At 43.4% G+C, this 27,566-nt stretch overlaps 1 protein-coding gene across 5 annotated transcripts; it reads right to left on the bottom strand.

Moving 5' to 3' along the window:
- per1b (period circadian clock 1b) lies at positions 1 to 26,692 on the bottom strand. Of its 5 annotated transcripts, none has more exons than XM_030075681.1 (21): positions 26,507 to 26,692; positions 18,228 to 18,295; positions 17,129 to 18,097; positions 15,328 to 15,581; positions 14,738 to 14,859; positions 14,314 to 14,515; positions 13,770 to 13,964; positions 12,790 to 12,868; positions 12,311 to 12,417; positions 11,775 to 11,928; positions 10,156 to 10,429; positions 9,927 to 10,035; positions 8,932 to 9,094; positions 7,990 to 8,108; positions 7,423 to 7,569; positions 6,818 to 7,207; positions 4,832 to 5,625; positions 3,892 to 4,084; positions 2,939 to 3,143; positions 1,837 to 1,987; positions 1 to 1,744 (listed from the first exon to the last, which is right to left on the bottom strand). In XM_030075681.1, exons 3-21 carry the CDS (start codon positions 17,548 to 17,550, stop codon positions 1,430 to 1,432), a joined length of 4,395 nt encoding a protein of 1,464 aa, XP_029931541.1. In that variant the 5' UTR covers positions 17,551 to 18,097; positions 18,228 to 18,295; positions 26,507 to 26,692; the 3' UTR covers positions 1 to 1,429. The 5 variants fall into 5 exon arrangements, with proteins under 5 accessions (XP_029931541.1, XP_029931543.1, XP_029931542.1 ...); XM_030075683.1 differs by having other exon boundaries at positions 18,246 to 18,295; XM_030075682.1 differs by lacking the exon at positions 26,507 to 26,692 and adding an exon at positions 21,198 to 21,212.
- Between the last annotated feature and the right edge of the window lie 874 nt (positions 26,693 to 27,566).

Below are 27,566 nucleotides of genomic sequence, written 5' to 3'. Positions count from 1 at the left end.
TTAACATCTCAAAGGCCTTTTGAGTCATTTTATTGTGTTTTTTTGTACAAAGAATTTCACAAAAATATTTAGAAACTGTCGCAAACACCAATGACGCCATAAAGCATAGGATATCACATGACCAGAACAGTGCCACAGAGAGGAAGAGAGAGAGAGGGAGTGAGAGAGCACAGAGAGGACAAGAGAAGATAGGAAATGCACTCTCCAAGCTCCAAGAGGTGGAGGTACTTCATGCCCACCTCTTTCGATCACCCGGTTACCACAAAACACGTCTCCCCTCCACTGCAGGCTTCACGCTTCCTCTGGGTGCTGGCAGTTTGGGAAATACTGTCTTAGATGAGAATCATTTCTCAGAGCTTCCCGTCATGGAGTAAACCGCACACAGACTAATGCCCGACCGAGGAGAAACCATGAAAAGTCCGGTTCAGATTCCTGGCCATTGCCACGCCATCTCGTCTTGAGCTTTCAGTCACTCCGGTAGAGCGACTGGATTGCAGTGTCACAAGAAACACCGTCTCCTTTCCAGCAAGATGGTGATCTGATTGTTTTTTTATTGTCTGTTGCAAATTCATAAAGACTCAATCTGCTGCTTACAGCACAGACACTTTCTTGGGCATTTCTCCTCTCTGTATTTACAGCGGCTGAAGGTATAAAAATATACACAATGCTTACAAAATAAAGTCAACCTGTTTCTCACTGTACATTTTGTCTACTACATGGACATTACTATTTCTTTTAACAGGTCTAGAGTTTTTTTTTTTTTTTTTTTTTTTTACATAAGAAAAAAAATCCAATATTTTTGGGATCCAGGTGGGTGCATGACACTAATCCCAGACAATCTGGGGAACATTCAACAAGAGAAGCAAAGTCACAGAGGTGAGCAGGTAAACTCCCTTCTTTCCTTGTGCAGTGAACCCTGAACATAGAGATCAAAACCCCAAGGAGGACACGGTGGTCAAGCACACCCGTCTTACATAAAGGGACCCTTTTGTAACACATTCACTGTCTTTCAACTGCTACCAGCCTCACCTTAGGTCTTCTCTGATTATATTACATCTCTTTAAATAAATACACAAAGACCTACAAGAACAGCTGTGGAAAAAAGTTCTTATCCACTCTCTAAAACTGAGTGTGCACGTTTGTGCTCTCCAAGGCATCTCATACGTAGCCGTCCAAGGTGCTTAGTGTGATGTCATCGACGCTGACTCGCCGGTGACTTGACAATTAGTGTCATGTTTGAACTGACAACAACCAACTGGATGTGGAAGTCGTCTCAACCACTTGAAAATGCACCTTAACTTCCCGTTGTGCCCATTTCAACAAATTAAAGACTGCGTAATGACGTTATGGGCAGATTCGGAATGTGCACATTTTCAAGGTGTCGCTGTGGAAAGGTCACAGCGAAAAACTCAGGATCGTCGGCCGCCTCTCAGTGGGTCATATCAGACTCAGCTGGCTCAGACCCCGTCTTCTCTTCCATAGCCTGCGAGGTCACCTCCTGATCCTCTGCCGCCATTTCCTGGTCGCTGCCTTGTGTTTTGGTTCCTTTGTCTTCTTCCTCCTCCTCCTCGTCTTCATCCTCTGGGTGAGCCTCATCCATGGCCATGTCTAACAGATTTTTCTTGTCCTTGCTGCCACCCTCCTCGGGGGTCTCCAGGACACTGCACAACTCCATCTCGTGTATCTCCACATCGAACGGAGCGGCCGGAGGAACCGAGGGCGGAGACTTGCAGCCGGAACAAGCCTGGGAGACAAACAAGAGAGTTTCCCATTGTTTCTCAATGTTGGTGAAGTCATGCTTGCTCAACAAAACTGATAAGTCTGTAGTCTACTTACAGAGATGTTGATGGGGCGGGGCAGGCGTCCTGTGCGGATCCAGGGGTGGACCTGACTCAGCTCTCTCTTCTGCTCGTCAGTGAAGCGTGGCTGCTGTTTCTGCATGGTCCTCAGAGCCTCCCGGTCCTCACGCAGTACCGCCTCCATGTCCCTGTCACACAAACACATTGAAGGTGAGTCACTATATGCCTGGGTTCTTTTCTTGACCATGAGCTGGTGTGTCAGTGTGAGCCTGACCTGCCCCCGTGCGGTCAAAATATGTCTAATGAACTAATGAGTATCCACTGACATAAAATTAAACAGTATCCCTGACATGAAGCAGATAGGCCACTACATACTACTTAGATAAAAGGGTATGGTCTAAACGGTATTAAGTATGGATGTCTTGGGAATGAGAATGAGGCATCAAAGAGGCATTTTTAAGTGACTGGGATTAGCCTGTGAAATTCTGATCAATTTAATTTCCCTCTCCTGCTCAATTTATGTCAACTGTCGTAAAATGCAGTGCCGCAAATCATAACTTTCCACTACTTCTGGCAGTAAACAGCATGACTGAGGACAGAAGCTGATGAAATATTGGCCATGTGGAATTATTTCATTTTGAAAACTGGAAGCAGCTCAACCGCTACCTGCAGTTTCTGCAATTCAAGCATTTCTGGAAGCAGAGCAACTGCCTAATAAATTTAACTTGCCGACTGTGCTAGTTTTAGTCACTTCAGCGCATGCAGAGTGTGAAGCAGCTAAACGATATACAGATGGACAGGGCAGGCAGCAAATACTGAATGACTCACGCTGGAATCAAGGTCAATAAACTTGATTAGGATATTGCTAATATTAAGTCAACTATACAAAAGACTCCAAACTTAATGTACTTTTAAAAAGTGCGGGGGAGGGGAAGGGAGAAACATCCTCCTTTTGGTGGGCAGCTGATGTGTTGACACATGACAGTCTTGCTGTTGTGTGTCATGTGACAGAGTTGCTGTATCACTGTACAGTATGTCTGAAACCGTTAAGTCACTGTGTGTGTGTGTGTGTGTAACCTGACAGGCTGCTGGTGTGTGACTATCTGAACAGACAGGTCACATCATGCTGGGTGTCTCACCTGACAGGCAGCTGGTATGTCATCATGACCTTGTTGTCAGTGTTGGCCATCAGCAGCCAGATGGGATCCTGCAGGACACACTTGATGAACTGCTCCTCGCCACTGTCCCCTCCGCCACTGCTGCTGCCCCCTGCTGGCTGTTTGCGGGAGTGGTCGTTCTCCGATGAGTCGATGCTGCCAAAGTATTTACTGGTGTGGCTGCTCCCTGAATGAACAAGAGGTCAAAGGTGAGATTTTACTGAGTGTCAGCAAGATTAAAGTCATTTCCTCTGTTGCGTCGTAAACATAGACTGGGCAGTCTCATGCTGCCAAAGATTTCGGAACATTTGAACAAACAATAACAAAAAGAGAACGGACAAGCACTGAGTCAAGTTTCCGTCCTGTTAATCATTATGGTATAAGGAACACCAGAACTAATTTGTGAGTTAACTAGTATCGAGGTGTGGTTTGAGATAGAAGACAATAAAACTAGGTGCTTCCTCCACATGAACATATACTATCAACGCTTTTGATTTGCGTCGAGTTGACTTGCTTTTGCTTTTTTCCATGGTTAAAAATCAAAAGCAGTAGAACACCGCTGGATGTTTTATAGAGTTGTAGAATTGCTTGCTTTAATGTAATCAGGTTCAAGTGACATATCAACACATACACATAAGGAGTTTCAATTATCATCCTCTCTCTGTTCTCATTTTCCTTGCAGTTGCTAACAAGATACACATCAGTTTGAGGACGTCATTACTGCTTTTTTCAGTGAATTCCCTCAGGCAAATTTTGACTCCCGTTAACCTAAAAATACCCCATGTCGTCATTAACTACAACTTGTGGGTGGATGGCAGTTTTGGCCGTGCCTGCCACATACTAATGTTGATGCAACAAGACTTCACACCACATTAGAGAAAACAATCTCACTAAGATGCAACTGAAAATGTTAGTCACATATTTTGTCTACTGACTGGTGCCGCTGGTGCCAGAGGAGCTGCAGCCGTTAGAGCCAGAACCGGAGCCAGAGCCCGAGGATCCCGTCCCCGAGGAGCCCGAGCCGGAGGCAGCTGAGCCGGTGCCTGAGCGGGAGTCTTCCTGGAGCAACAGATCCAGCAGGTCGCTGGAGGTGGACATGGCATCCTGGTTGGACTCATTAGCTTCACCCTAACAAGAGAAAGAGAAAAGGATGAAGTTTATGGAAAAAAAGAATTAGTTATTTTACAATTTTTCATCTGACTTTATAGAGCTTTAGCGCCATCAAGTGGCTCTTACCCATTTGTGTCTGTATACAGACTTGAGTACGGGAGGTACAAAACAAACAGTATTTCATTTAGCATATTTAGAGGCTACAACAAGTGCAAATGCTTTGCTATAGCAACAAGCTGTTTTTAGCGCACTGCTTCACAGAAATTTACACGTACAGTGAAAGTGAATGAGAGAGCAGTTGCAGTGTTTGGCTAACAGTTTTAGCTACACAAAGATGTTGCTTACTGAACAACAAATGTAAAAGTCAATCATTAGTGTTATGAATGTACTTAGTTCACTATGGACATTATTGCAAACAATCTGAGCAAAAATAGGCATTGAACAGCTTGAAATGTGTGAGTTAGACTTTGGAGACTTTATAGACCATAGACTAGTGTTGCCCCATGCTGTCAGTGACAGCCTGCCTAGCATTATGTGTGTGTGTTAGGAATTTTCCCCAAAACAAAACAAAGTGGGTAGACTTTGAAAGCTTGGCTTGAAGGCTTAGCTATTTGAAAGCTTGACATCTGGGCAGCAATCATGGTAACAGATGACTGACAAATATTGATCAATCTGAGCAAGTAAATTATTACATCTAACACCTGTCAGGGAAAAATCTGAAATTCATACACAGTAACAATGAAACCTTTATGTCTATGTACTCACATTCTCATTCTCCTTGGAGGTATCAGCAGAGCTCCTCTGATTGGCTGAGCTCTGTCCACTGGCGCCTCCTGCCTGTGCAGAAGGGGTGCCTTGCTGTGATGCTGCCAGGACAGTGGCAACTTCTAACCGGTTGCTAGGTGATTCCTCCAGTTGCAGCAAATTGAGAGGGGACGAGCATCGGGACTGGAAGAGGGGTGACTCGGCGCCCTCGCGGTCAGCGGGGGTCTGGCTGCAGGACTGTGGGGTGCTGCTGCGGGACGGGGCACAGGTGGCCGGGATGGGCACGGGGTTGGAGCCGACTGCAGGAGCGGGCAAGGGCGTGGCCGGGGTGGTTCCGGGGTAGGTGAAGTTGGGATTGTAGAAGTGTCCGGGGGTAGCACCTGGCTGAGTCATGGGCCCACCCATCTGAGGGAACATGTAGTTGGGCAGAACAAGGGCCATCATTGGAGGTACCATCTGGGTGGGGGGGAAACGTGATGGGTCTGGGACAGGCATGGGCTGGGAAAGAGGCGGGTAAATCGGGTAGATCGGAAGCATACTGGGAGGGAAGGGGACAGAGGGTATGTTGGCTTGGGAGCCAACAGACGGCCAGGAGGAGGAATTTGTGGGTGCCCCAAGGGGCATGCTGAGGGGCAGAGGAGCCGTGCTGGTGGCGGGGTCTCTGAGGTTCCCACTGAGGCCCAGGGAGCTGTGCTGCTCAGACGTCTCCTGGTGCTTGAGCCGTTTACCCCCACGGCCACGTCTGTGCCCGGTGCTGCCTCCTGCGGCAGGATAGTCCCGAGAACAGCGCACGCCTGAGAGAGAGAGGGAGACAGAATGGAGGGGAAAAAGGGATTTTGGTGCTAAATGGCAATTCTGATGCTGTTTTTTGATTCCTCTTGTATCATACTGAGTTTCATAAATCGAATGACAGAATAACAAAGACTAACTACAAAAATACTGATCAAACAGTGACGCTTTGACTCTTCACTTTCAGTGTCAAATGTTAGGGCGAAAGTTAAAGTCAATTCATATGAACTTAAGGTAAATGACAAAGTATACACTTTCATTCCAAAGACTGGAATCAATGATAAATTTTTGTTTTTGATAGAATCAATATGCTTATTCAACAAGGTAGCAATAAACTGATCAAAAAATACAGCTAAGACATTGATAATGTTACAAATGACTACCTCTGTTTGAAACAAGTTTTTTTTTTTTATGCAGTCTTTAGATTTTATTGCAAACCCCTTTTTTCATTATGTGAGTGCACCCACAAGAAACTGCTACCTCATTCCTAAGTAATCATGCTAATGTGGTAATTTTGGTACTAGAGAAAGTACTCTGATTATATTAAGAGCAAATGAAAACCATAATATCCCAACAAGCTTAGAAGTAGGCAAGGCTGTCTTAAACTGGATTCCATGTGTAATTTAATTAACTGAAGCTTAACTATAAACCTTATCATCAAATGGAAAACAAAGAGCGGTTCAATTTATTGCAAATTGACTTGACACAGACAAATGTCCTCATTAAGCCGTTGCTCTGGCATGTATAGTATATTTGATGACGATGTGAGGCATGGCTTACACTTCAATTGCCTTAAGCATAAACGATCAAAATCTCTAAAAACAAACTCTTAAACAAATACGAAACACAAACTAAAAGGAGGAAGAAAAAAAGTTTAGAATGGTAACTTGACCCCCTGAATAAATTTTACTGTGCCAATGCATTTCAATGGCCAGGCCCTGGTGTGCCCTAAGGAGTGACGTAGCTCTCTGCACTGGCACAATCAAGTTTATTGATGAAGTTATAAAAATGCTGTTCTGAACTTCAGTCTTCACAACCAGATTTCTGAAGCTTAAAATGAAACCTACTCCACAAGTCCAAATTTATATACTCTGTGTATGTGTGTGTCCGCCCATATTTGACTGACTGCCCGCCTGTGTGTGTGTGTGTGTGTGTGTGTGTGTGTGCATATGTTTGACAAGGGCAGCCTGCTCCTACCTCTTGACAGAGGGTTGGTAGCTGTGGTGTGGCAGCGCACGGTTGAGGAAGCAGTCGGATCAAACACGCGCAGCTTGCTGAGGTCCTTGAAGCGGTCCAGGAATGCCTGCTCCTCCTGCTGGGTGTGGGCGGACAGCACCTCCTTAGTCAGACCCAGCCGGCCTGCGCCTCCCCCTCCACTTCTCCGGCTGTCCCTTTCTGGTTGGGCAGTGGGGGGAGGAGGAGGAGGAGGAGGAGGAGGAGGAGGCGGCGGCGGCGGCGGTGTAATGGCTGTGTTAGCAGGAGGAGGCTGGGTGTTTATGGGAGGAGTTGGGGTGGTGGCAGGAGGAGTAGGAGTAGTGGTTGGAGGAGTCAGCGTGGGAGTGGGAGGAGCCTCTTCCATGACAATGTCTGTAATAAAGAAGAATGGGACAAATTACAGCAGTGAGCACTGATGGAAGAAGTTTTAAGCGCAAAAGAAAAACTGAATTTAGGTGTAAATTTAAGACCTTTAAAGGAGCTGATAATCTGAATTGAAAAACGTGGACAAGAGTTCAGGAAGCAACACAGTTCTGCACATGTCGAAAAACAGAAATACACAAGGTGTGAGTGGTGTTGATGCCCACCTGACTCAGGTGGCTTCTTGTCTCCCACATGGACGATTGTGCTGCTGAAGCTGCACTGGGATGTGACCGATGCCACGCTCTCTGCCTTGCTGGCCATGGTCAGAGGGGGTAGAGATGATGGCTCCCCCACCAGGCCCACTGACCTGCCTGCAGAACAAACAACACAAATTAATTGCTTTATTATATACTTACTATTTTACATCATTCATGAGCCAATACCCTTGCTGGAAATGCCACTTTATTGTGTGGGGGTTTGTGTATCCTTTTCCCTGTGGGAGCTGTATTGTTGGGGATTTTTAAGTCTTGGTGTGATCCCCACGGCAAAGTGGTTTTAGGAGAGTGGCCAGCCAATGATCGATTCAGAATCCATGCATAATTTCATAGACCCAAATGTGGTTTCATGAACAATATTAAGTCAAATGCTTTCTATGGTCTCTGAAATCATCACATCCTAACACTAATGGAAATACTGCCTTTACAACCCATGCTGTCAAATTCCTGGTGCTGTACTTGGCAGTGAAAGTGGTTATAACTTATTAAATATTAAATACATTAAAAAAAAAATACCTTTGGTGTTGCCACTGGCCTCTTGCTGTTTGTCATCATCAGATGTGGAGGAGGCTGTGCAGGAGGAGGAGCCGCACTTCCTTTTAACTGTATTAGGGATGTTACAGCTCTCCAAATACCTGAGCAGAAAGACAGAGAGCTGGTCAGGATATTAGTTAGGACCCAGGCTAACACCCATCCTATCACCAAATCCTAGATATCTTAAGTGAATGGAAACATACAAAAACCTAGTTCAAAATACACTGAAATGTAGACCTAGAATCAAGCGTTATGAACCAGGGGCAAGCAGTGCTCCAACAGGTGGGAATGCAGAGTTTGAGTATCCACAGGCAACAATTACACTGCCATAATGAAAGCATATGCAACCAAGTGTATTGCTACCCTTGGACAGCCAATTTCAGCGTTGCATGTTGCTCCATCTGGTTACTCGGTAATGAGTGGCTCGAGAACTTGAGCTGGAGCTGCTTCTCTAGACTCTGCTTTGATTTGTCAGGTCCCGGTGAAGTGACACTGATGTGTCGTTCAGCTTCAAGTTGAACCAAGTTCAACTCCAAACACTGAGAACCAATGTGCAGCTCTCAGCCCTGGTGCACAATACTTGCAAGGTCAAACTTCTCATCCTAATAGTGTATGAAGCCTTGACTTTGCCAAAAGCGCATGCTGACCCCAATGTCACTGTGGAATCTAGGATAAAGTTTACAACCTTCGCTCTGGTAAGAAAGAGTGGAGGAGAGTGTAGCAAATAGTAGACGTTCACAATGCATGCACAGGAGTGATTCCCTAACAACAGGGTTAATTCTCTGTAGCTGATCTTGTGCTCCTGGTAGAGCAGGGCAACCAAAAAAAAACAAACAAAAAAAAAACAACCCGTAACTTTCCCAACTGGAAATAAACATCACAAACACTAAAAACAGATGCACACACTCCCATGTGCACACAGACCTTATGATGCTATCCAGGCAGTTGATTTGCTGGTAGGAGTAGGCAGTGGGGGGCTCCTTCGGTATGAGCGGGGTGGGGACCAGGGCTTTCGGTGGTCCTGTCATGTCAGCGATCAGACCTCTGATTGGATCAGTGCTGATGGCTCCAGTGCTCGCTGCTGCACCTGGATGCAAGAAAAGGAAAGAAAAAACTTCAGCTAACCAATATCAGCCAGTTTTCGCCCTCTTCACTCAAGAAGTCCAAGGATATAGGTCTTTTTAACATTATACATGAAGAGGCTTTTAGATAAAAATAACAAAATTTTAGAGTACTAAGTAGAGTATGATAATGAGGATCGCCATCTGTTCAGCACTTCAACTCAAACATCCTCTGCATTTTCCTTTGCAATATCATGATCCCTACATTGCTGCCTTTTGTTAGTCATGCTGACTAGTATTTGCATTGTTAATGTCCCTTTCACACTTTATTCACGCGTTACGGAAAAAAGACTTGTCTGGCGTACTACACATTCCCCTGTGTGGTTAAGCAGCTTGTCTTCAGAGAAAGTTTATTAACTTGTATAGTATTTGAACATGGATACTTCAAAGGATATTCATAAAAAAATCAGGCAACATTCCCATTCATCTGCAATTGTGCTGGCAGTATTTTTTTTAGACTTGGGACTAAAACAGGCAGAATGTCAATAAATAAATAAAATTAATTTAAGGGGAAAAAGCATCGGCTTGGGCTAATTAGCTTGTTTGTTCTATCATACCTGCGTGGAAAGTGCCAAGATTGTCTCCTATGACATTTGCTATGACTCAAGTTGAACTTAGGATGATGTAAAAACACTTCAAAGCAGAAATAGGGCTAGAATTGATTTCTGATGTCATTCCAGCTCCTGATGTTAATTGTTTATAGAGCAGACAGCTAAAAAGAAGGTTTGAGAAAGCTGAAAAAAAATCACAATGCAATGTTGAGTTTATGTTGTTTGTTGTTGTTTATGTTTATTCTACCTGTGCTGGTGTGCTTTCTGGGTGGTGGTCGGTTGCGAGACTCAATGAAAACCTGTTGGCCGTTAGTCTTGACCATGTGAACGTCCTTACAGATCTGCTGGAACGTCATCTGTAATGAACATAGCATAACACAAACATCACATTTCCAGTTTTTTTTCATTTGAGAGTGATCAATTATGTCTTGTCATGTAACATTTTTGCAAAAAGTTAGCCCCTTAATCACACTCACAGGTTTGTGTAAGGCGACTGCGGCAGCGTCATCCATGCCAGGACCGTTGCTGTCACTAGAGGAGGCGGCCGATGCACTGAGATGTTGTTGGTGTGAATGCCGGGAACCTCGTGAGCCGTTGGAACCGAGTGAGCTGTATCCCTGTGAGCCGCCGCTGTGCACCGGCTGCACCAGGAGACGGTGGATCTGCTCGCTCAGCTGCATGATGTCAGGCGTGGTGGCCCGACTCTCGCAGGCCTGCGGCATGGTGAAAACGTCTTCGTTCAGTGGGCTCCTGGACACAGAGTGAGGGACAGGGGAAGTTACCAAAAGAGAAAGATGGTGTGTACCACCATTCACACTTTAGATTAGATGTCAGCTACCAAACTTGAAACAATGACCCCGTTCACACTTTGTTTTTACATCTATCTTGAGTGATCTGATAACATGAGGACGGTTCTAAGTACAGTAGTGGAAGGGAAGGGACGGGAAGGGAAGGGAAGGGAAGGGAAGGGAAGGGAAGGGAAGGGAAGGGAAGGGAAGAGAAGGGAAGGGAAGGGAAGGGAAGGGAAGGGAAGGGACGGGACGGGACGGGAAGGGAAGGGAAGAGAAGGGAAAGGAAGGGAAGGGAAGGGAAGAGAAAGGAAGGGAAGGAAAGGATATCAGAGGATTGCCATAGTCCCTTTGTTAAAGGAAAGGGCACTTGGTAGAGTAGACTGGGCAATAAAATTCAAATTTGACTGAAGTTTGTTTTTGAGATGAGATGGCGTCTTCGTCAGCTAATCCAAATAACAGTGGTTAGGCACAAATGCTCTGTGAATGGGCAAGAGATAAGAAATAAGATGGTTTGGGAATATTGGGTAGACAGTGACGGGAGGGAATATAGAAGTGAGGAGGATGAATGAGCGGGGGGAGGAGCAGGCGTAATTGGTATAGAGGGATCAAAGTAAGAAAAGAGAGGAATTCAGACAGGTCTGAGGTCCATCATAAATCCTAAGTCGCTGGAGACACTTTTGAGACACACGATAACACTAAGTGTGAGTGTCAGTGCCTCAGCTTGTCCACTTTGTGATCAGCTCACTCAAGATGGATGTTAATACCTAGTATGAACAAATTCTTAACAGACAAGGCTGGGTTCACTTTAGAATTAAGTTTATAAATATTTTAATGAAATTCTAAATAATATTAGACTTGTACTCTTGCTCCTTATCTACTGTTTTGAGTTTGCATACATGGCTGCTGCTTTTGTAAACTGCCATATATACATCCTTCTTCCCTCTCTCTTCCTCTCAGTGTGTGTGTGTGTTTGTGTGTGTCTGTGTGTCTCTATACATGTTAAATGTGCTTGTGTGGCTGTGGAGAGCAAATGAACAGATTTTTTGTCTCCCTCGCTCCCACTTTGCATATTTTCAGGTTCGATTTCACAAGTGCCTTTGGCAAAGGAATTCGGAGATCTATTTGCGTATGCCTGTGCTTCTACATCTCTGTGTGTGACTGTTGCATTTCACTTTGAAGAGGAAAAAAGAGAGATGCAACGAGTTCAACAGTAACAAACACAAGCCACTCTTTCCCCTTTAAATAAGGAAAACAAATACATAACAGCTCTTGTAGGGTTTTTTGTGTTGCTGGAAAAAGCTTACGTTCGGACTTTGTGGCGCCCTACAACAAACGCCACCTTCCTGCTCCAGGGGTTGACGAAGGAGGACCAGCTGGTGTCGATGGTCAGGTATTCCCCACTGCGGGCGCACATCCTCAGAGGTGAATGGTCAAATGGCTGTCCTGCGAACTGAAAGACTGAAAGGAGACAAAAATGTCAAAATTGACAATGACAAAAAGAAAAATGGCTAGACTGAATTGTACATGATGTGAAAATTCTGTAATAAAAATAGGAAACAACTCCCAAATGGAAGCAAGTAGACTGATTGGGTTAATGCTAGTGAAAAACAGCACATTTTACTGATCCTATTTTCCTATTTAATACACTTCAATAATGAATGGGAAATGTGTGTAAGTGTGTGAGAGTTCAAACTCCAAGGGGCTGAAACTCAATAACAATGAATGTATTCATATATACATGTATATGTGTGTGTGTGTGTGTGTGTGTACACACATGAAACATCTGATCATCAGTTGTATGTGTAGCTGAAGACAGATGAATACAGCATAACAAACTCACTCTTCTTATGTATGGCCACCATCATGGGCCTGTCCTCAGGGTGGATGTAGAGCAGAACGGGAGTTCCCACCAAGTCCTGGGGCAAGTAGCCCAACAACGGCACCGCCCTGCACACAAGTATTTGCCCACTGTTACATAGTAATAATAATGAATGAATAACCATGACACACTTCTACATCTCACCAACTATCTAACCATTACTGCAGTAATGGCAAACAATAACTAGAAAAATGGCAGGAATACAGATGGGATTATAATACTGAAACTTTTATTTTTTGCAATGCCTTTGCTTATACATAAAAAATAACAGGTGTATTCTCTCACATATTGGCAACAGTAAAAAGATCAAAGACAGTTGTGATTGCCTTTATTTGATGTGATATTTATTTGCCTTCATTTGGAAATATCGATCGATATCATTTATTCACTAGAATACCAATGAACCAGAAGGTGACTCAGAGGTAAAGATAGGTACTGACCTCTCGTCAACCTCCTGGAAGAGGCAGCTGGGAGTGTGGCTGGTGGTGAAGATCCTCTTGTCTGGAGGGATCCGAGGAGCTGACAAACACAAGGCACATTGTTGCAATACGAGAAAACTTAAATGGCTATCCATATAGGATAAGGGCTAATTAACAAGTCTGAATGGCATCCAATTATTTGTCATCTGAGATATTATCCATATTCAAAAGAATATGGTGTTCACACTAAAGGTCTGTGAAGAACAGACCTGCCTTCTGTGTCTTCCTGTTCTCTCACTTCTCCCACTCAGAGACCCTCGTAAATGTATCGGAGGGTTTCAAGTGTGTAAAATTTGAACTAAAGACAATAATAATAAATTAATAAATAAATTCATTAAAAATTTAAAAAATAAAAACTACAAAAAAAAGGTTTTAACTCTATGCATTCTTTTATGCTTCTCTAGGCACTGCAGCCCTGCCTTGTAACACCTGTCCTTTGGATCAGACCCAGAGCTTTATTGCACTCGATGTCATTGTTCTCTCCTGAATAGCTCTTTGCTTGTGGTGTATAAAAATCTCATATGTCTGTTGCTGTGGATAAACGCTCCAAATGTGAATTGTAATTGTAATTGTACACAGGCCGTGTTCACACACAGCATTTTACATGGAATACTATGGAAAAAATGATAAAAAGCAGCCACACTAAAAAAAGAAGAACACCCAAAAAGCACTGCTATCGATATTTTTTTTGAACAAGCTTAACGTTTGAGAAAAAGTCTACATGAAATTATATAGTAGTTAATGTTCACCAGTGTGAACACAGTATAATTCGTGCACCAGGTCTGAGTTATATCTCTCTGCAGTTGATAATGTCTTAAATTGGATGAGTGCAATAATTGCCTTTACTGAATATGTTGTTCCAGTTTGTGTTTTGTAAGATTGAAAACTTGATGCAGGTGTGGTAATACACAAATATTATGCAGTATAGGTGAGTGAAGTACCCTCGTATCCGGAGTGGACCCTCTCGGCAATAAGCAAGCAGCACGGCTGTGGCTCTGCAGCGTCTGAATCTCTTATGGTGAGCTGGTAGGGTGTGAGGCGAAAAGGGTAGTAACGCATCTCACCGCCCTGCGCCCGGTCAGCACTGATACGACAGAACATGGACTTCTCCTGGGTGCAGTCGATTGGAGGAGAGACTACAAGGAGGGAAATTGAGAAAGACTGTCAAAACCGTAATCTGTAGACTCCGAATACAGAATACTGAATGCAAGACTCAGTGTGCCTATAGTGTCATATAGTTATATATACAGTTATTTTGGTCTGAACGACATTCAATTCACAAACTTCTCAAAGTTTCAAACTTTTTCAAGCTTGGCACTGGCACTAACAGTTACCAAGGGAGGAAAGAGTACTCAAAAATCCTGTTACAGGAAAAGCACTGATACCTAGTTTGTGATTCCTGGACCTATTAAAACACCTTCTTTCCACCTCTCACCCCAAACCCTCCCTGGTTCCTTCTCCCAAGTTCATGCTGCCTAAGCTCACCAGAACCGATGCAGGTGGCCCAGGGGGGCAGGCGGCAGGGAGCTGTGCTGCTGTAAAAGGTGCTGACATCCTGCGGAGCCAAAAGCTCAGAGAAGATAGTTCCCTGGAGGCGCTCAGGCTTACAGCGCAGCAAGGATGAGCCCTGGGGTGATATGTACACAACCTTTCCTGACAAGAATGACACCGCCATGGAGAATGTGTCCTAGATTAAGAGAAGAAGACCGACAGTGAGATTTAGGAAAATGACAACTAAAAAAATGAAGATAGGAGGAATGGAGTTATTCTGAGGTACTGATGAGATAAAATACTGAGATTTGTATGTCCAAGTCAATGCATCTCTTTCCCTCTATAAATCTGATTGAGGTCTCTATGAGGGGTTAGTGCTCTGAAGGTGGACATATGCAATGGTTAGTTAATATCTTACAGTGTTTTTGAGGGTGTATTCTGAAGTGATGTTGTCCAGCTCCTCAATCGTGAAGGTGGACAAGTCCAGACTGCAGCCATGACACTCCTCCACACTCCACTGGTGGTAGTAGTCCTGGTTGGCTGGAAACAGTTAAATATTTGTCAATAAAAGGTATAGAAACAGACAAAGAAAAAAAACACATGAACAAACAAAACTCAAACAACAAAACACACATTTGATTCCAGGTTATAGAGAGCAGAGGAGAAAAAGGAAGGGGGGCATGGCATTTTTTGCATTCACACAGTGATATAAAACATTTTTTAAAAGTTCAGTCCAAGGGCCCTCCCTGGTGCTTTTTGATGAATGGTTCATATTTGGAGCCGAGGCCGAATGGATTTTTCCATGGAACCAACCACACTGTAAACCTGTGGCTCTATGAAGTCAACCACCCATCAACAGTTATACCCATGTCCAATGAGCCATTACAAGTGCTGAGCCATCATACATTCAACTGTGCTTTAAGAGTCAAACTGAGACATAGTTTTAGTGATACCACAATGCATGTATGGTCTTGTGAGAAAAAGATAAAAACAAAAACACCCTCTCACCTCGAACTTGTTTGACGCAGCTCAGGGCGTACTTGAGGGCGTCTAAGGTGCTGGAGTGGCCATTGACCTTGCGCTCGGCCGGCAGTCGGATCTTGAGCTCCCTGAGGGCCTTCATTAGCTCTTTCTGGGTCTGGACCCGTGCAGACTGGTCACTGCTGCACCCCGAGGTGGAGGGGGGGTCCTGCTCTGAGCTGGTCAACAGCAAGCTATAAGCCAGGGAGCCGCTGGGGGGTGAGAGACTCTGGGAGTTGGAGCTGAGCAGAGAAGAACAGTTACGATTAGATGATCATACTTAGCATGATGCAGTTATCGTAAGGTCCAGACAATATCAATATTTGCCTAACTGTACACCTGCGCTAAGTGTAGTGGCCATGTGTAATGCAGTCTATGGCATTTTTGTGTCACAGCAATTACTCGGGTAGTTTTCAGCTAATTTGAATGAAACTTGGCAGGTTGGTGTGGGGTCAGCTCAGGACTTTTGTACTGTTTCGTCTACATTCAGTCAGCCATGGTGCACCACCGCAGTAATTTCCACCACACCTAATTTCAGGAACTTAACAAAACATTATAATCTGCCTCAAAAAGTGCATACAAATTTAGTCCCAGTGCTTAGAAGTAAAAAAGAATGAAGTGTCCGAATATAATTTTAGTGCCACAATCTGCACTCAAACCAAACTTTTTTAAGTCAGTCAAAGGGCAAGGTCAAGACCAAAACAGCATGTGGTGTGGGTGTAGCATTTCTCTGAGTGCACTTGTAGTTACTGTTTTCCTGTCACTGGGATATGTAATCAATGCAATTATGAATGATTCGTGAAATCTTATATATGTAACATGGAAATCTGTGGATTAATCACTAATTTTAGCGACGATAGCTTCTTGGTGTAATTTGCTCTTCACATTGCAGTGATGTGCAACACCCTTGTTCATACCCAAACTAGTTGTAAACAGGTGCTACAGAGAGGTTTCTCCCACATTTTGCTTCATATTGGATATATTGGAAGTTGTTGCTGTCCACCCTGAGAAGAGCTGCAGCAGTGGTATGTAAATTGAAGCATGTGCAGGAGCATGTGCAAGGCCTACCAGAACAAGAAGAACATATCATTTCCTGCATGTATAATTTGTGCTGAAAAAACTGCAGTCCTAAAGGATCATATGTGCAACAGCAAATCCAGAAAATGTCGTCATAGGAGTTCATGACTTTCAGCAAAGGAAACCAACAACATCTCTATAGGAATGCAGTGAGGAGTTAGTGAGTTGGGTGTTGCAACAACACTGAGCAGATACTTGGGCTCAACAGTCAGAGGTCATGTGACAAACTTTGCCCCTTAGAGACATGGTCCTAAATCGGTAACCCTAAACCATGGTCCAAAATTATCATTTGCCAGGTGCTAAAAGTCTGTAAAATCTGTCTTTGGCACATAAGACAAATAAGGGTAAAATTCCCTTAGTTGGTCAATTTACTGTGGGAAGACTCTACATTCAATGCATCCTATCTTATTTTGCAGAATAAAGGGCAAGGTCACCTAATTTCCCCAATTTGAAAAAGCATAACTGTTTTTTTTTTTTAGGTGAATAAACTGATCATTTTTTACATATGGCAGAGGGGTAATATTTTTTAACCAGAGGATGAGATTTTAAGCAGTATTAAGCAGATGAACAGTCCCTGAGTACAGAAGCAGAGCAGAAAAGTCCTGAGGAAGGGCCAAGAAGAAAAAGAGAATTCCCCAGCGAGAATCAAAGGAAACAGTTTTTGTACTCTGTTAAGAACTGAATGTCTGTCTCCCCTATTCTTCTTTCTTACCTCTTGTTGCTCTCCGTAGTTTCAAGCATCATGCCAGAGTCCTTGCCATTGGATGAGCTGTGGGAGCTGCGTGTCGACTGGCGCCCACGTGACCCGTTCTCCCTCTCCATCCCTCCCTCGCTCTCCCTTTCCCCAGAGTCATTTCCGCTGGAGAGGCCGTCCATATCATCTAAGTTGGGTCCCCTTTGGTCGCCTGATGAGCCTCCTGATTGAGACCCCCTACTTGAAGATGAGCTGCCTCCTCCGCCTCCACTTCCTCCTCGCTCCCGGCCGGGGACACTGGCGTTGGGCTGGCCACCATTGTTGTTCAGAGAGTTTAACCCTGTGGACCCTGCTTCTTGGTCTTTTTCTTTCTCACTGGCCCTTGCCCCTCGCCCCCGACTGTTGCTGCTAGGGGCTGACTTAGAGTTGTCATAACTCATACTAGAGTAGGACGAGGCTGGAACAGCTTGATTCAGGTGTCAGCCAAGGTAAATAAAATCAATGATAAAAAGTCTCTTTAATTTTAAGTGGGACTACTATGATTACACAGGTGAATCATAGTTGTTGTTTGCAAGTTAAAACTCTAAGGAGAGAAAGCCATGGTTTCTCCAACAAGATTAAAAACTGTTGATACTTAATTCCCACTTTGGCTGCAAACCCTTCTTTGAGGGTTCTCACAAAGTGCTGATTTTCTAAAAGGTTGCAAAATCTTGCAAATAATCAAATGCAAAGACGTGTCTCTTGCTTGAAGAAAAGCAAATTATCTCGAATTATCTTTGGAAAAAGTGTCATTCAAAGTACTGCAGAGAGTGCAGAAAGGAGTTGAATTTTTGCTTATGAAACACCCTTGGCATAAGTACTCCAACAGATGGGGATGAGAGATTGTGAGAGAAACAGCTCTGGCAAGAGCAAAAAAACATTCTTCTCACTCTGTGTCTAGTCTTCTCGCCTTCTCTGAGATGTGTCCTTCTATGTGCTAAAGGCCACCTGAGAGGACAGAAAAAGAGATAATGGGAGAAAAAAGGAAGAAAAGAAATAGGTGTAAAACTACAACCACTGCTTTTCAAAGTGTTTGCTATGGTCCAGCCATACAAAGAAAACAAACAAAAATACCAACTTCTCATCAGATTTTCACCTTGACCTCCGTGCAACAAATCAAATATGGCCAGGCAATGTCTTCAGCATCTGGTGGCAGAGCATAGATTGGAGTCTGTGAGGATAAGTGTGTGAATATGTTTAGCATCCAACTGTTATCCAATTTCACAGGTATCTGGCAAAAACTAGTCTGCTTATCTTGAGAGCAGTAGAAAAAAAAATCACTTGCTTCTATTTGCATGCAGCAACTGCGTGCATGCACCTCAATTTAGCCTAGGTGAAAATACACTGATGCCAAAACTGCACAGAACTTGTGTCAGTCGTCATAGCTAAGTCCCCATGTACCTAAAGGACAGTCAAAAAACAGTGGCCAGGACAAGGGGGCAAATCTCACTCACAGGGTTGTTACAAATCAGGGGTTATTTCTGAATAGTAACACACGGTGTATATCTGGCCACCACCTACGCAAGTGAAAGTCTAACGCTATTTATTCCTGGGCGGGAAAGACATTCTCATAATCCTTTAAGCTCTGCAGACGCCATCAGAGGCAGGTACAGCCCCGATCCCAACCTTCAGTCCATTTCAATTTCACTCACTCAACACCCTCCCCTCCCCTCCAACCCCTTTCCCCCCTTCCCTACATCACTCAGGTGTGCTGTGCTGTGCGCAATTTGTTCTGGACAGGTTTAACTGGCACCACAGGCATACCTCAGCTTCCTGTCCTGACGCAACAGCCAAATACGGCTGACTGGACAAGTTCGGAGCAGCCACCAGCTGGGGGCTGCTCATTAGGCCAGACAAGAGGATAACAAGGGTGGACATTTAATGACAAACACAACTCGTTACACATAAATAACTAAAAACAAACAGAACAACTTGGACCCAGGAGAACGAAACACAAGTGTTGACCAACTGCAGGTATTTGAGATGCACACGCTCACAGGAGTGGGACATGCTGCAATGAAACCACCTTCTTGACAACCATGAAATGCTAATGAGCATCGTGTTTGGTCAGATGGATGATGCACCCTAGCACATGACAAACCCTGTGTGCTAGGCCTGAACTGGGCGGGGGAGGAAGAGAGCCATTATGCTCTGGAAATATGGGTGCAAGTAGGGCGTGAGTGGGCAGCAAGACAGGCTGGCATCCATGCATACTTCCATGGGCCACAGCGAAAACACATGGAGGGGGCGGTGGCGGCGGTGGACTGTGCTCAGGCCACTAGAACGCCTGGGTACGCCATCATAGATTGAGCCACCCGCCCACTTGCTCACTAAGCTACCTTTGGGCTGCAGTGGGGCACCCATGCATGGGGCACAAGTCCCATTCTCTCCCATATTCACAGAAAATAAATCTCTAGTATGTGCCATTCTGTCTCATTCCATATCAGTATGGGAGAGGATATGTACTTATTATGAGAGATTTTGTCAATTGGCAAAATTTGGCTGCTTAATGTTGCCTTGTTCATTGGCAAACTCACTGAAAATGTGTTAGTTTTTATCCTTGTTACGGTTAAATCTTCACCTCAGAAGGCTGAAAATGAGAAATGCTCCTGCACATTGTCCTTTTACTTGCAATAAACTTTATTAACACAATTTTTTGGTCTTGATATCTTCATCAGGTGACAACATTGGGATTCAAACCAAACTTAGCCAACAGACAGTATGGAATTTGCCAATCACAGGAAGTGATGTTACATTTGTAAAGAAAATGTCCCACAAAAATCTCAAGTACACAATATAAGACCTTTAATAAGGGCAACATTGGCTAAAAGCCAGTGAATGCAAGAGGTTAAATTAGATAATATCAAAGAAAAGCAACTGATTGGGTAGACACTGTTTTGTTTGACACTCTTCTGCATACTTACTTAAATACAGTGTCAACTTTTGGAACTGACTGCACTGCTCTCTGCTGCCCCGTTGTGTATTTTGGTGGAAGGACACAAAGAAAGAGGCAAACTGGTCACTGAAGCTCGGATTCATTTTAAATGTATATTTCATGGTGCACTGGATGAGTATCTGTGAAGAGTAGACTGTAACAAGTCATTTTCTACTAGGAATGCATGGCCGCTGTTGAGCAAGGCAACAATAAACTCCAAGCAGTTCAACACAAAATACTCTTCCTTGATAAATCATGTATTCTGTAACACTCCAATGTATCAGTGGTGAAAGATGCAGCAAGGGAAACTAGGGAAATTAGCTACTGTATGTCACACACTGTCAATGAAACACCATATTCAGCCACTTGACTTTGGCTGGGCTCGGGTCCAACTCTAGTGGCGAGCAGTTGGCCACAGATCTGCCAACTAAAAGGGTAATCATTACATCAGAAATACGCATTCGTCTGATATAAACACTGTATCCTTGATGATTGGAACAGCACACAGACAAGCTGGTGGGTAATTTAATGATTGACTGCACTATCAGCGTACCATTCAAATGGCATGATCCCAGTACCAAAACAAATAAAAGAAAAATAAGCTCTTTACAACATGTTCACTATGACAAGTCTACCACTGTCCTTTTCAAAGTGCTTCACATGGGAGACTGGGGATGGCAAGAGTTCAAAACACATTTCTATCACATTTACATCCAAATGGAAACTACACTCATAATTTGCATGTTATTCTTATTATAATCTGACACCAATCTAGACTTGAGAGCCTGGACAAATAATTCTGAAAGCGGGACACAGGAAAACCAGTGTCCTCTTGTTGATTACATGCACAGAAAAAAAAAAAAAAAAAAAAAAAAAACAGCTCATCTGTTACAATCATCAACAATGTGACTGACTGTGTATAAGCTACTGTAATGGCATATCCATGTTGACTCTGCAGGCTATGATTGGTTCTGTTCATGCGCAAAACATTAAATAAACTGGTCAACAAAATAATTACACAAGTCTGTCATAAGAGGATTTCTCTTCCCCTAATAAACTATTGTTACAAGTATTAATATCTTGAAATAGTATTACAAGTGGCACATACTTTACCATATTTGAACGTCTTCAATCCTAAGAGAGACGCTTCCTGCAGTGTAATGCAATGCAAAATAGTAATGTGTCACCCCATGCCCCGAATTTATTTAAACAGCACACTTCCCTGCTGAAAGGTGAATCGTGGATCCGTGTGTGTGAAGTCTGTCTTTAAAAAAAAAAAAAAAAAAACGCTTCAAAACGCTTCCTCCGTACTAAAAAAAAATGCAACGTGCAAAAAAAATACTTCGCATTTATCAAAGCACGACGCCAGGCAGTACTGCAATACTTCCCTGTTCTGTGTACGCATCCGCAAGTCGCATGCCTTCACAGCACACAGTGTTACTGCCCAGCGTGTGACAGCCCTCGTCCAGCCGCACTCCTTCGCTTTCCTGTGTACATACGGCACGTGTCCGCGGCTGTGATTTCCGCAAGCCTCGCTCGCCGCTGATTGGACGGCGATCGGACCAATGACAAAAAAACCTGCATCCTACTGCGATTGGGCGGTATCGGGCGCCGGTACAGAAGCGCTCCCAGACACCGGTCTCACATCAGCCACAGTGTGTGTTTTTTCTTGGCATCTGCAAAGAGATGGGCGGAGCGCAAACAGACCCCAGATCCGTGTGTAAAAAAGGACTCGGCAGAGTACATACCGCACATTGAGAGACGAGGAGAAACCCTCTTAGTACGAGTAAAAAAACAAACAATCAAACAAAAAAAAACGGCGCACCTCTTCAACACAAGGCCACAGGAATTCATCCCGTAGCATGAAATAAACCTAATAGCAAAATTATTACATTATAAAACAATGAATACATGGTGTTTCTTTGATCGCTGCTCTTTGAGGTAAAAAAAAAAAAAAAGCCTTCTCCTATTATGTCATGTACACTGCATGGGTGTAAGTACACAATACATAATCATGTATTGCTACATTATTTATTTGCATCAATTTATACAAGGGAGCAAGTGCTGGTGACAATTAAGTATATTTTCATTGCCACCAATACAGTTCAATTCATGAAATTATTATACCTGACTTGATATCAACTCTTGCTATCATGTCAAAAACTAAGCTCCTAAAAATAACTATGTAGCCTCTGTCATCATGAGACTACTCAATTTACAAGTGGGGACAATGAAATACATGTGTTCAAATTTACACCTGGCGATATAGCCATATCAACTCCTGCAATTACTCCAAAATCAAATTGAATAAAGTTAGTTATGTGGTGTATGCCCTGACGTTGAGACCGTGATGTCATCAACTGGGTCAAACACAGCACCTAACACCAACAGGGTTAGGGGTTCAATTCCTACTGAGGACACACATGCATTAATGGAAGTGCAGGGTGCTTTTGATGAAGGATAACACCTAACAGCATATGTGCTGGTATTATGAAAGATCAGAGACCTTGCAGGTTGTGAGGTGTATGGACTGGCTGTGGGTACAAGGCCTGCAGGACTGACGGTTCTCTAGATACTGAAGTAACTGGAAACTGCTGATTGTACTCTTTTAGGGCAATTTATTTCACCAAATCAGGAGATTATCAATGCATGATACAGAGACAGTGGAGGACAGGGAAAGTTAAAAATGTATTCCAAGGTTAAAAAAAAAAATGTAGTTACATTTTCAAGGTCCTCAAATTTCTCTATTACATAAGACAATATTTAGTTGCTTTTTAGTCTGATACAGTCCTATTAGTCACAGTAAGACCACATAAACATGTTTTTGCCAAGAACAGGCACAAAACATGGGTATTTTCAAGTTTAACAAACAATCTCAAATGTTTTCTGGGTGAGCCAATGGGAAACAGATGTTGGGAGGTGGGTTTAGGGGACACACACAGTGCTGGGTGCACCCCCAGGCCACCGACTGACCATTACTGATTTCAAGGATGGAAGCACAAGCCCAAGGATGGGGGTGGGCTGGCTTAAAGTGTGTTACTGCAGCCTATGGCCATAATTATCTGCCAAAGAAGTCGGACTTCACTGCTGACTGGGCTCAACTGGAAATAAGTAGAAATGTCTCAAGATATGTGAACAGTATTAAATGAAAGACCAAGTTTAGGGATGATGACAATGTTGACAAGTGACAAGCCTAAGGTAATGATCTTGGCTCTGATTCCAGATAGATTTTTTTTTTTTTTTTTTAAGATAATTTTTTGGGGGCATTTCTGTTTTATTAGTCACAGCAGAGACAAGACAGAGAGTGGGGATGGCATGCAGCAAAGGGTCTGGGCAGGAGTTAAACCCAGGCCTCAGTGTTTCGTTGTACGTGCTCTACATGATGAGCCACCAGGGTGCCCCTGAAATTATTTAATAGGATCACCGGTCAGCAGTAAATTTTAATATTCAGGCTTCAAAATGTCGCAGCACATTAAAAAAGCCAGGCTTTAATACAATGAATGGCAACTTGTGATTTCTGAAATTTATTTGATAGTATCAACACATCTAAGTTATGAAAGAATTTATTGATTTACACAATCTGGTTAGCTTCCAAGCAAAACTCAGCACAGTATTATATCCAAGTATAATATTAGGATACTGGACTGAGGCAATGAAACGCCAAATAGCATTGTTCATTAGCTCACTAAAATACAGCAACTGCAGGGTTATTTGCTACAAGAATCTGGAGTTATTATATTATCATGTGACTTAAAGGATAGGAAAAAGCCTAAATTTGTCTGACATGATTTGAACAACATTGTGTATCTGTGACCCTTTTAACCTGCAATGACATCTGAAATCCCAATACCTCAGACTCCTTCAAAAACCACCAGCAAAGTATTTCCTGGAAGCCTGTGGTTGGTTAGGTAGAACTGCTTTGTTGTGTGAGGACACAAAGGACTCTTTCACCATCTCTGTCTTTATCTTTGCCTCTTTAGCTCTTTGTTTTTCACCATCGTCCAGTCCCTAGGGCAAATCATGTCAGTTAGAGTTTTAGTTTGTAGTGGAGTAAAGATTCATTTTACCGTGTGCCTCTGCGTGGCTATTAAAGCTACAAATACAGCTCTTGTAGTCAAAACAGGAACATTGTGGCACTCTTATCCGGCATTATCCACCAAGTTCAATAAAAGGCATTGTTAGCACAGTCACAGTGTATCACCCCACTCTGATCTCAAAGTGTCTTAGCCAAGGCAAAGTGTTCCCTGCCAATAGATAACGTTCAAGTCACTTCTCCAGTGTGTGTTCAATCAGATTCACACAAAGATGACCCAAATGTGGTTGACGTGTGTCATCTCACATTCTCTCTCACCCTCACACAATCATTCCCCTCACTAGTGACAAAATTGTCAAGTTAAAATATTTAAACTTGAGCATCCAGCAGTAAGTATCACCCACAATCCTCTCTTCTCCATTACTTATTTGGAGGTCACACATTAGATGAAGGAAGATTACTTTATCTATAAATAATTTAATGGCAACAGGAACAGTATGAAGTGTGAATTTCTCTCTTTTTTTAATCTTCTCACAATCTACAACTTCGTTCAGCGCCTAGCTAGAAAGTTTCTGGATGTGTATGTGTGACTACACTGCTCACACGGGCACTCTCACGGCCTTGATGTGCAAGAATTGTCTCATGTGACCTGCAACTGTGCATCTCTCTAGCTTCTGTAGCCTGTTATTTATGGCCTGGAGTAATTTAACTTGCTTTTAATAGAACATCTGCTGTAAAACAGAATCTATGGAGACAGCTACAGGGATGCTGAATGCACATCCTCATAAATGTCACTTCATGTTAGCAATCATACAAGACAACCATACTTGTCAGGTGAACTCACACTGGCAACGGCCCACACTTTAGAATAAAATTTTGTGTACAGCCTATTTATAGCTGTTTAAAACATCAAAACAGGTCTGCTATGACTGTATACTGAGAATTGTTTGGATCTTAAGGCCACAGAGGCCTTGCTGTGGCCTGTGCGGGTGACATGCAGCTATTGCATTAAGTACCTGTGCAGTGGCTTTGACATCACAATTCATTGATATGAGTCATTGGCAAAACCTGTTTATCACAGGGGATTATCTGATTGATGAAACACACTTGCATTCTGTATAGATAAATGCACAAATACACTTCATCTACAACAGCTTCATGTTTTTTGTTTTTTTTTCCCCCAAAACAATAACGTGGATCACAATAGAAATTCAAGAGTGGCTCTCTGTTTAGGCTGATGATGCTTCCTTCTTTGTAGCACTTCGAAATCCTGCCTTGCCAAAGAACCTGGAAAGTCCATTCACAATAACTCATTTACAAATTAGGAGCATAGCAGCCCCTAGTGGATCAAAACCAGAGGGTCGTTTTGGTCAGATATTCACAAATTACAGTGGTAGAATTAAATCTTTTGGACTTTTAGCCATCACACATTGTGTGCTTTTGCATTGATATGTTGATGCTGATTTTTGAGAGGAAAAGTCTCTAAACCAGCACATCAGAACACCAGAGGCAGGGATACCAAACCGAGGCATAAACCTACAATGAGGTAATGAGTGTATGAGAAATTATGATGGTGCATGCATTGAGTAATTTTACATGTTAAGCACTCATGAGGTTAGGCAGTACAATGCAAGTCCCCAGGGAGCATGAAAATTCGGTCTAGACTGGCACACGTCGCAGATTACAATACTTTCATATAGCCGACACGCCAGCGGCTCGGACCGTGTCATTTTTGAACAACAGCTTTGTTAACAAACTATGCAGCTCTGCCTCCACATTGCTACAGTCATGTTTCACATGTCCTCACTGGCAAGCTAAACACTGGCACATTATGAGCCTATCACAGCTGGACATTTCGCATCCTGGCTACTGTCTTGTGCAACGTGCATGTGCGTGCCCTGTTCTCCAGAAAGAAATCGTGAAACAAATCTCACACTGAAAAATCCAGATAAAGAAAAACATCTCACCTCACTGAAGACTTCACTCTTGACTAGACTGATAAATAGGTCTGGAAATTTTAAACGTTTGTGGGAGTCTTTCTTTTTCAGCAGTCGTGTAGGATGCTTCTTCTCACATATAGCAACAATAATACAGTATTATCATCCATGACGATGAACTGACTTTGGAAGTTCATCATATCATGATCCCTATTTACGTAAAATACAATGTACATAGTTTGACGAGAAGAGGGACTCGTATCGCCATGCAGTCCCAAACGTGAGTAGGTAAGCTAAATAAATACATATCAACAGACAATATCATGGCATTATACCAATTGCATGAAAATACACTGATACACCGTTGTAATAGCATGCTAGCTAACTTGCTAGCTATGAAGCCACGGCCACAGACACCACTCCCCAAACCGGAGCACTGTTTCCCTGCTTACCTTGGATACGCTTCGTAACGACAACACCTGCTTTGATATTATTCCACGATAAAGTGCTCGGAAGTCTCCTGCATACAATGTAAACTTCGCAAACGTCGACCTCCTCGTCTGGCGGTCTCCGTTTCAGCTCTATTGTATGACAGAAATTTCTCCTCACCGCCAACAGTAGTGTACACGCAGGGATACACGTGCCTGTGCATGGTCTGGCAAGGAATTTTAAAAGGACAAAGATCATTGGAGGCCCCTGAGCGCTGACCACGCCCACTCGCATTCGGACACGTTTTCATTGGTTACGGAGGGCGGGGCTAGCTGCACGGGGCTCGGTGGTCACGTTGCAGAGTGACTGGTCCTAAGTAAAGCTCAAAACATTAGGGAACATAAGAGGGCGTATGCGTACACTTGATGCACTGGGCCGTAATACCTTCAGTAGAAGCGCAACGACATTTCATTTCAGAGCAGCGTTTAGTTGATAATATCTATTACGTTTCCCAGTGGGAAATTCCCACTATTGAGTAATGCAGCCAATTAGTCTCAGTTTAAGCATTATTATGGTAATGTGTCAAAATTAAATCGTTCCTCTTATTTTACTCCTTTCAAACCCCAGACTCAATTTAATTTATATTCATTTTACTTCCTTTGTGGGAAAGTATTCTCACTACAAATTTTTTAATTTTATTATGTATTTATTTATTGAGTAATATGAAGCGATAAAAAAAGCAGCCCTCTTAGTCGGCTGTATTTTACTCTTAGTGATATAGGCTCATTAGTACACCATGTAACTAAGAATCGCTGCGGACTGTTATTTCCGCTGCGCGTTTGCCTCTGTATTTACGGCTGCAGCAGCACCGGGCATGTACAATTCAACGTGCTCTGAACACGGTGACGTCAATTGCTCTTGCTGCCCACTGGAGAGCACGCGGCTGGCGGGGTGGTTGCTGAGAGGCTGTAAACAGACTCAGATGTAGGGCAGTCCAGTGGAGCACAGGTCTGCACGGGGTCGCTAATGGCTACCGCGGGTGACTGCCCATGCCCCTTTTTCACCGTACAGGTGCACTTTGCA

This window comes from Myripristis murdjan, chromosome 18, assembly GCF_902150065.1.
Source record: "Myripristis murdjan chromosome 18, fMyrMur1.1, whole genome shotgun sequence".
In the NCBI taxonomy this organism is placed as follows: Eukaryota; Metazoa; Chordata; class Actinopteri; order Holocentriformes; family Holocentridae; genus Myripristis; species Myripristis murdjan.
Note: the sequence above shows the minus strand (reverse complement) of the source record. Positions and strands in the feature narration are given on the sequence as shown.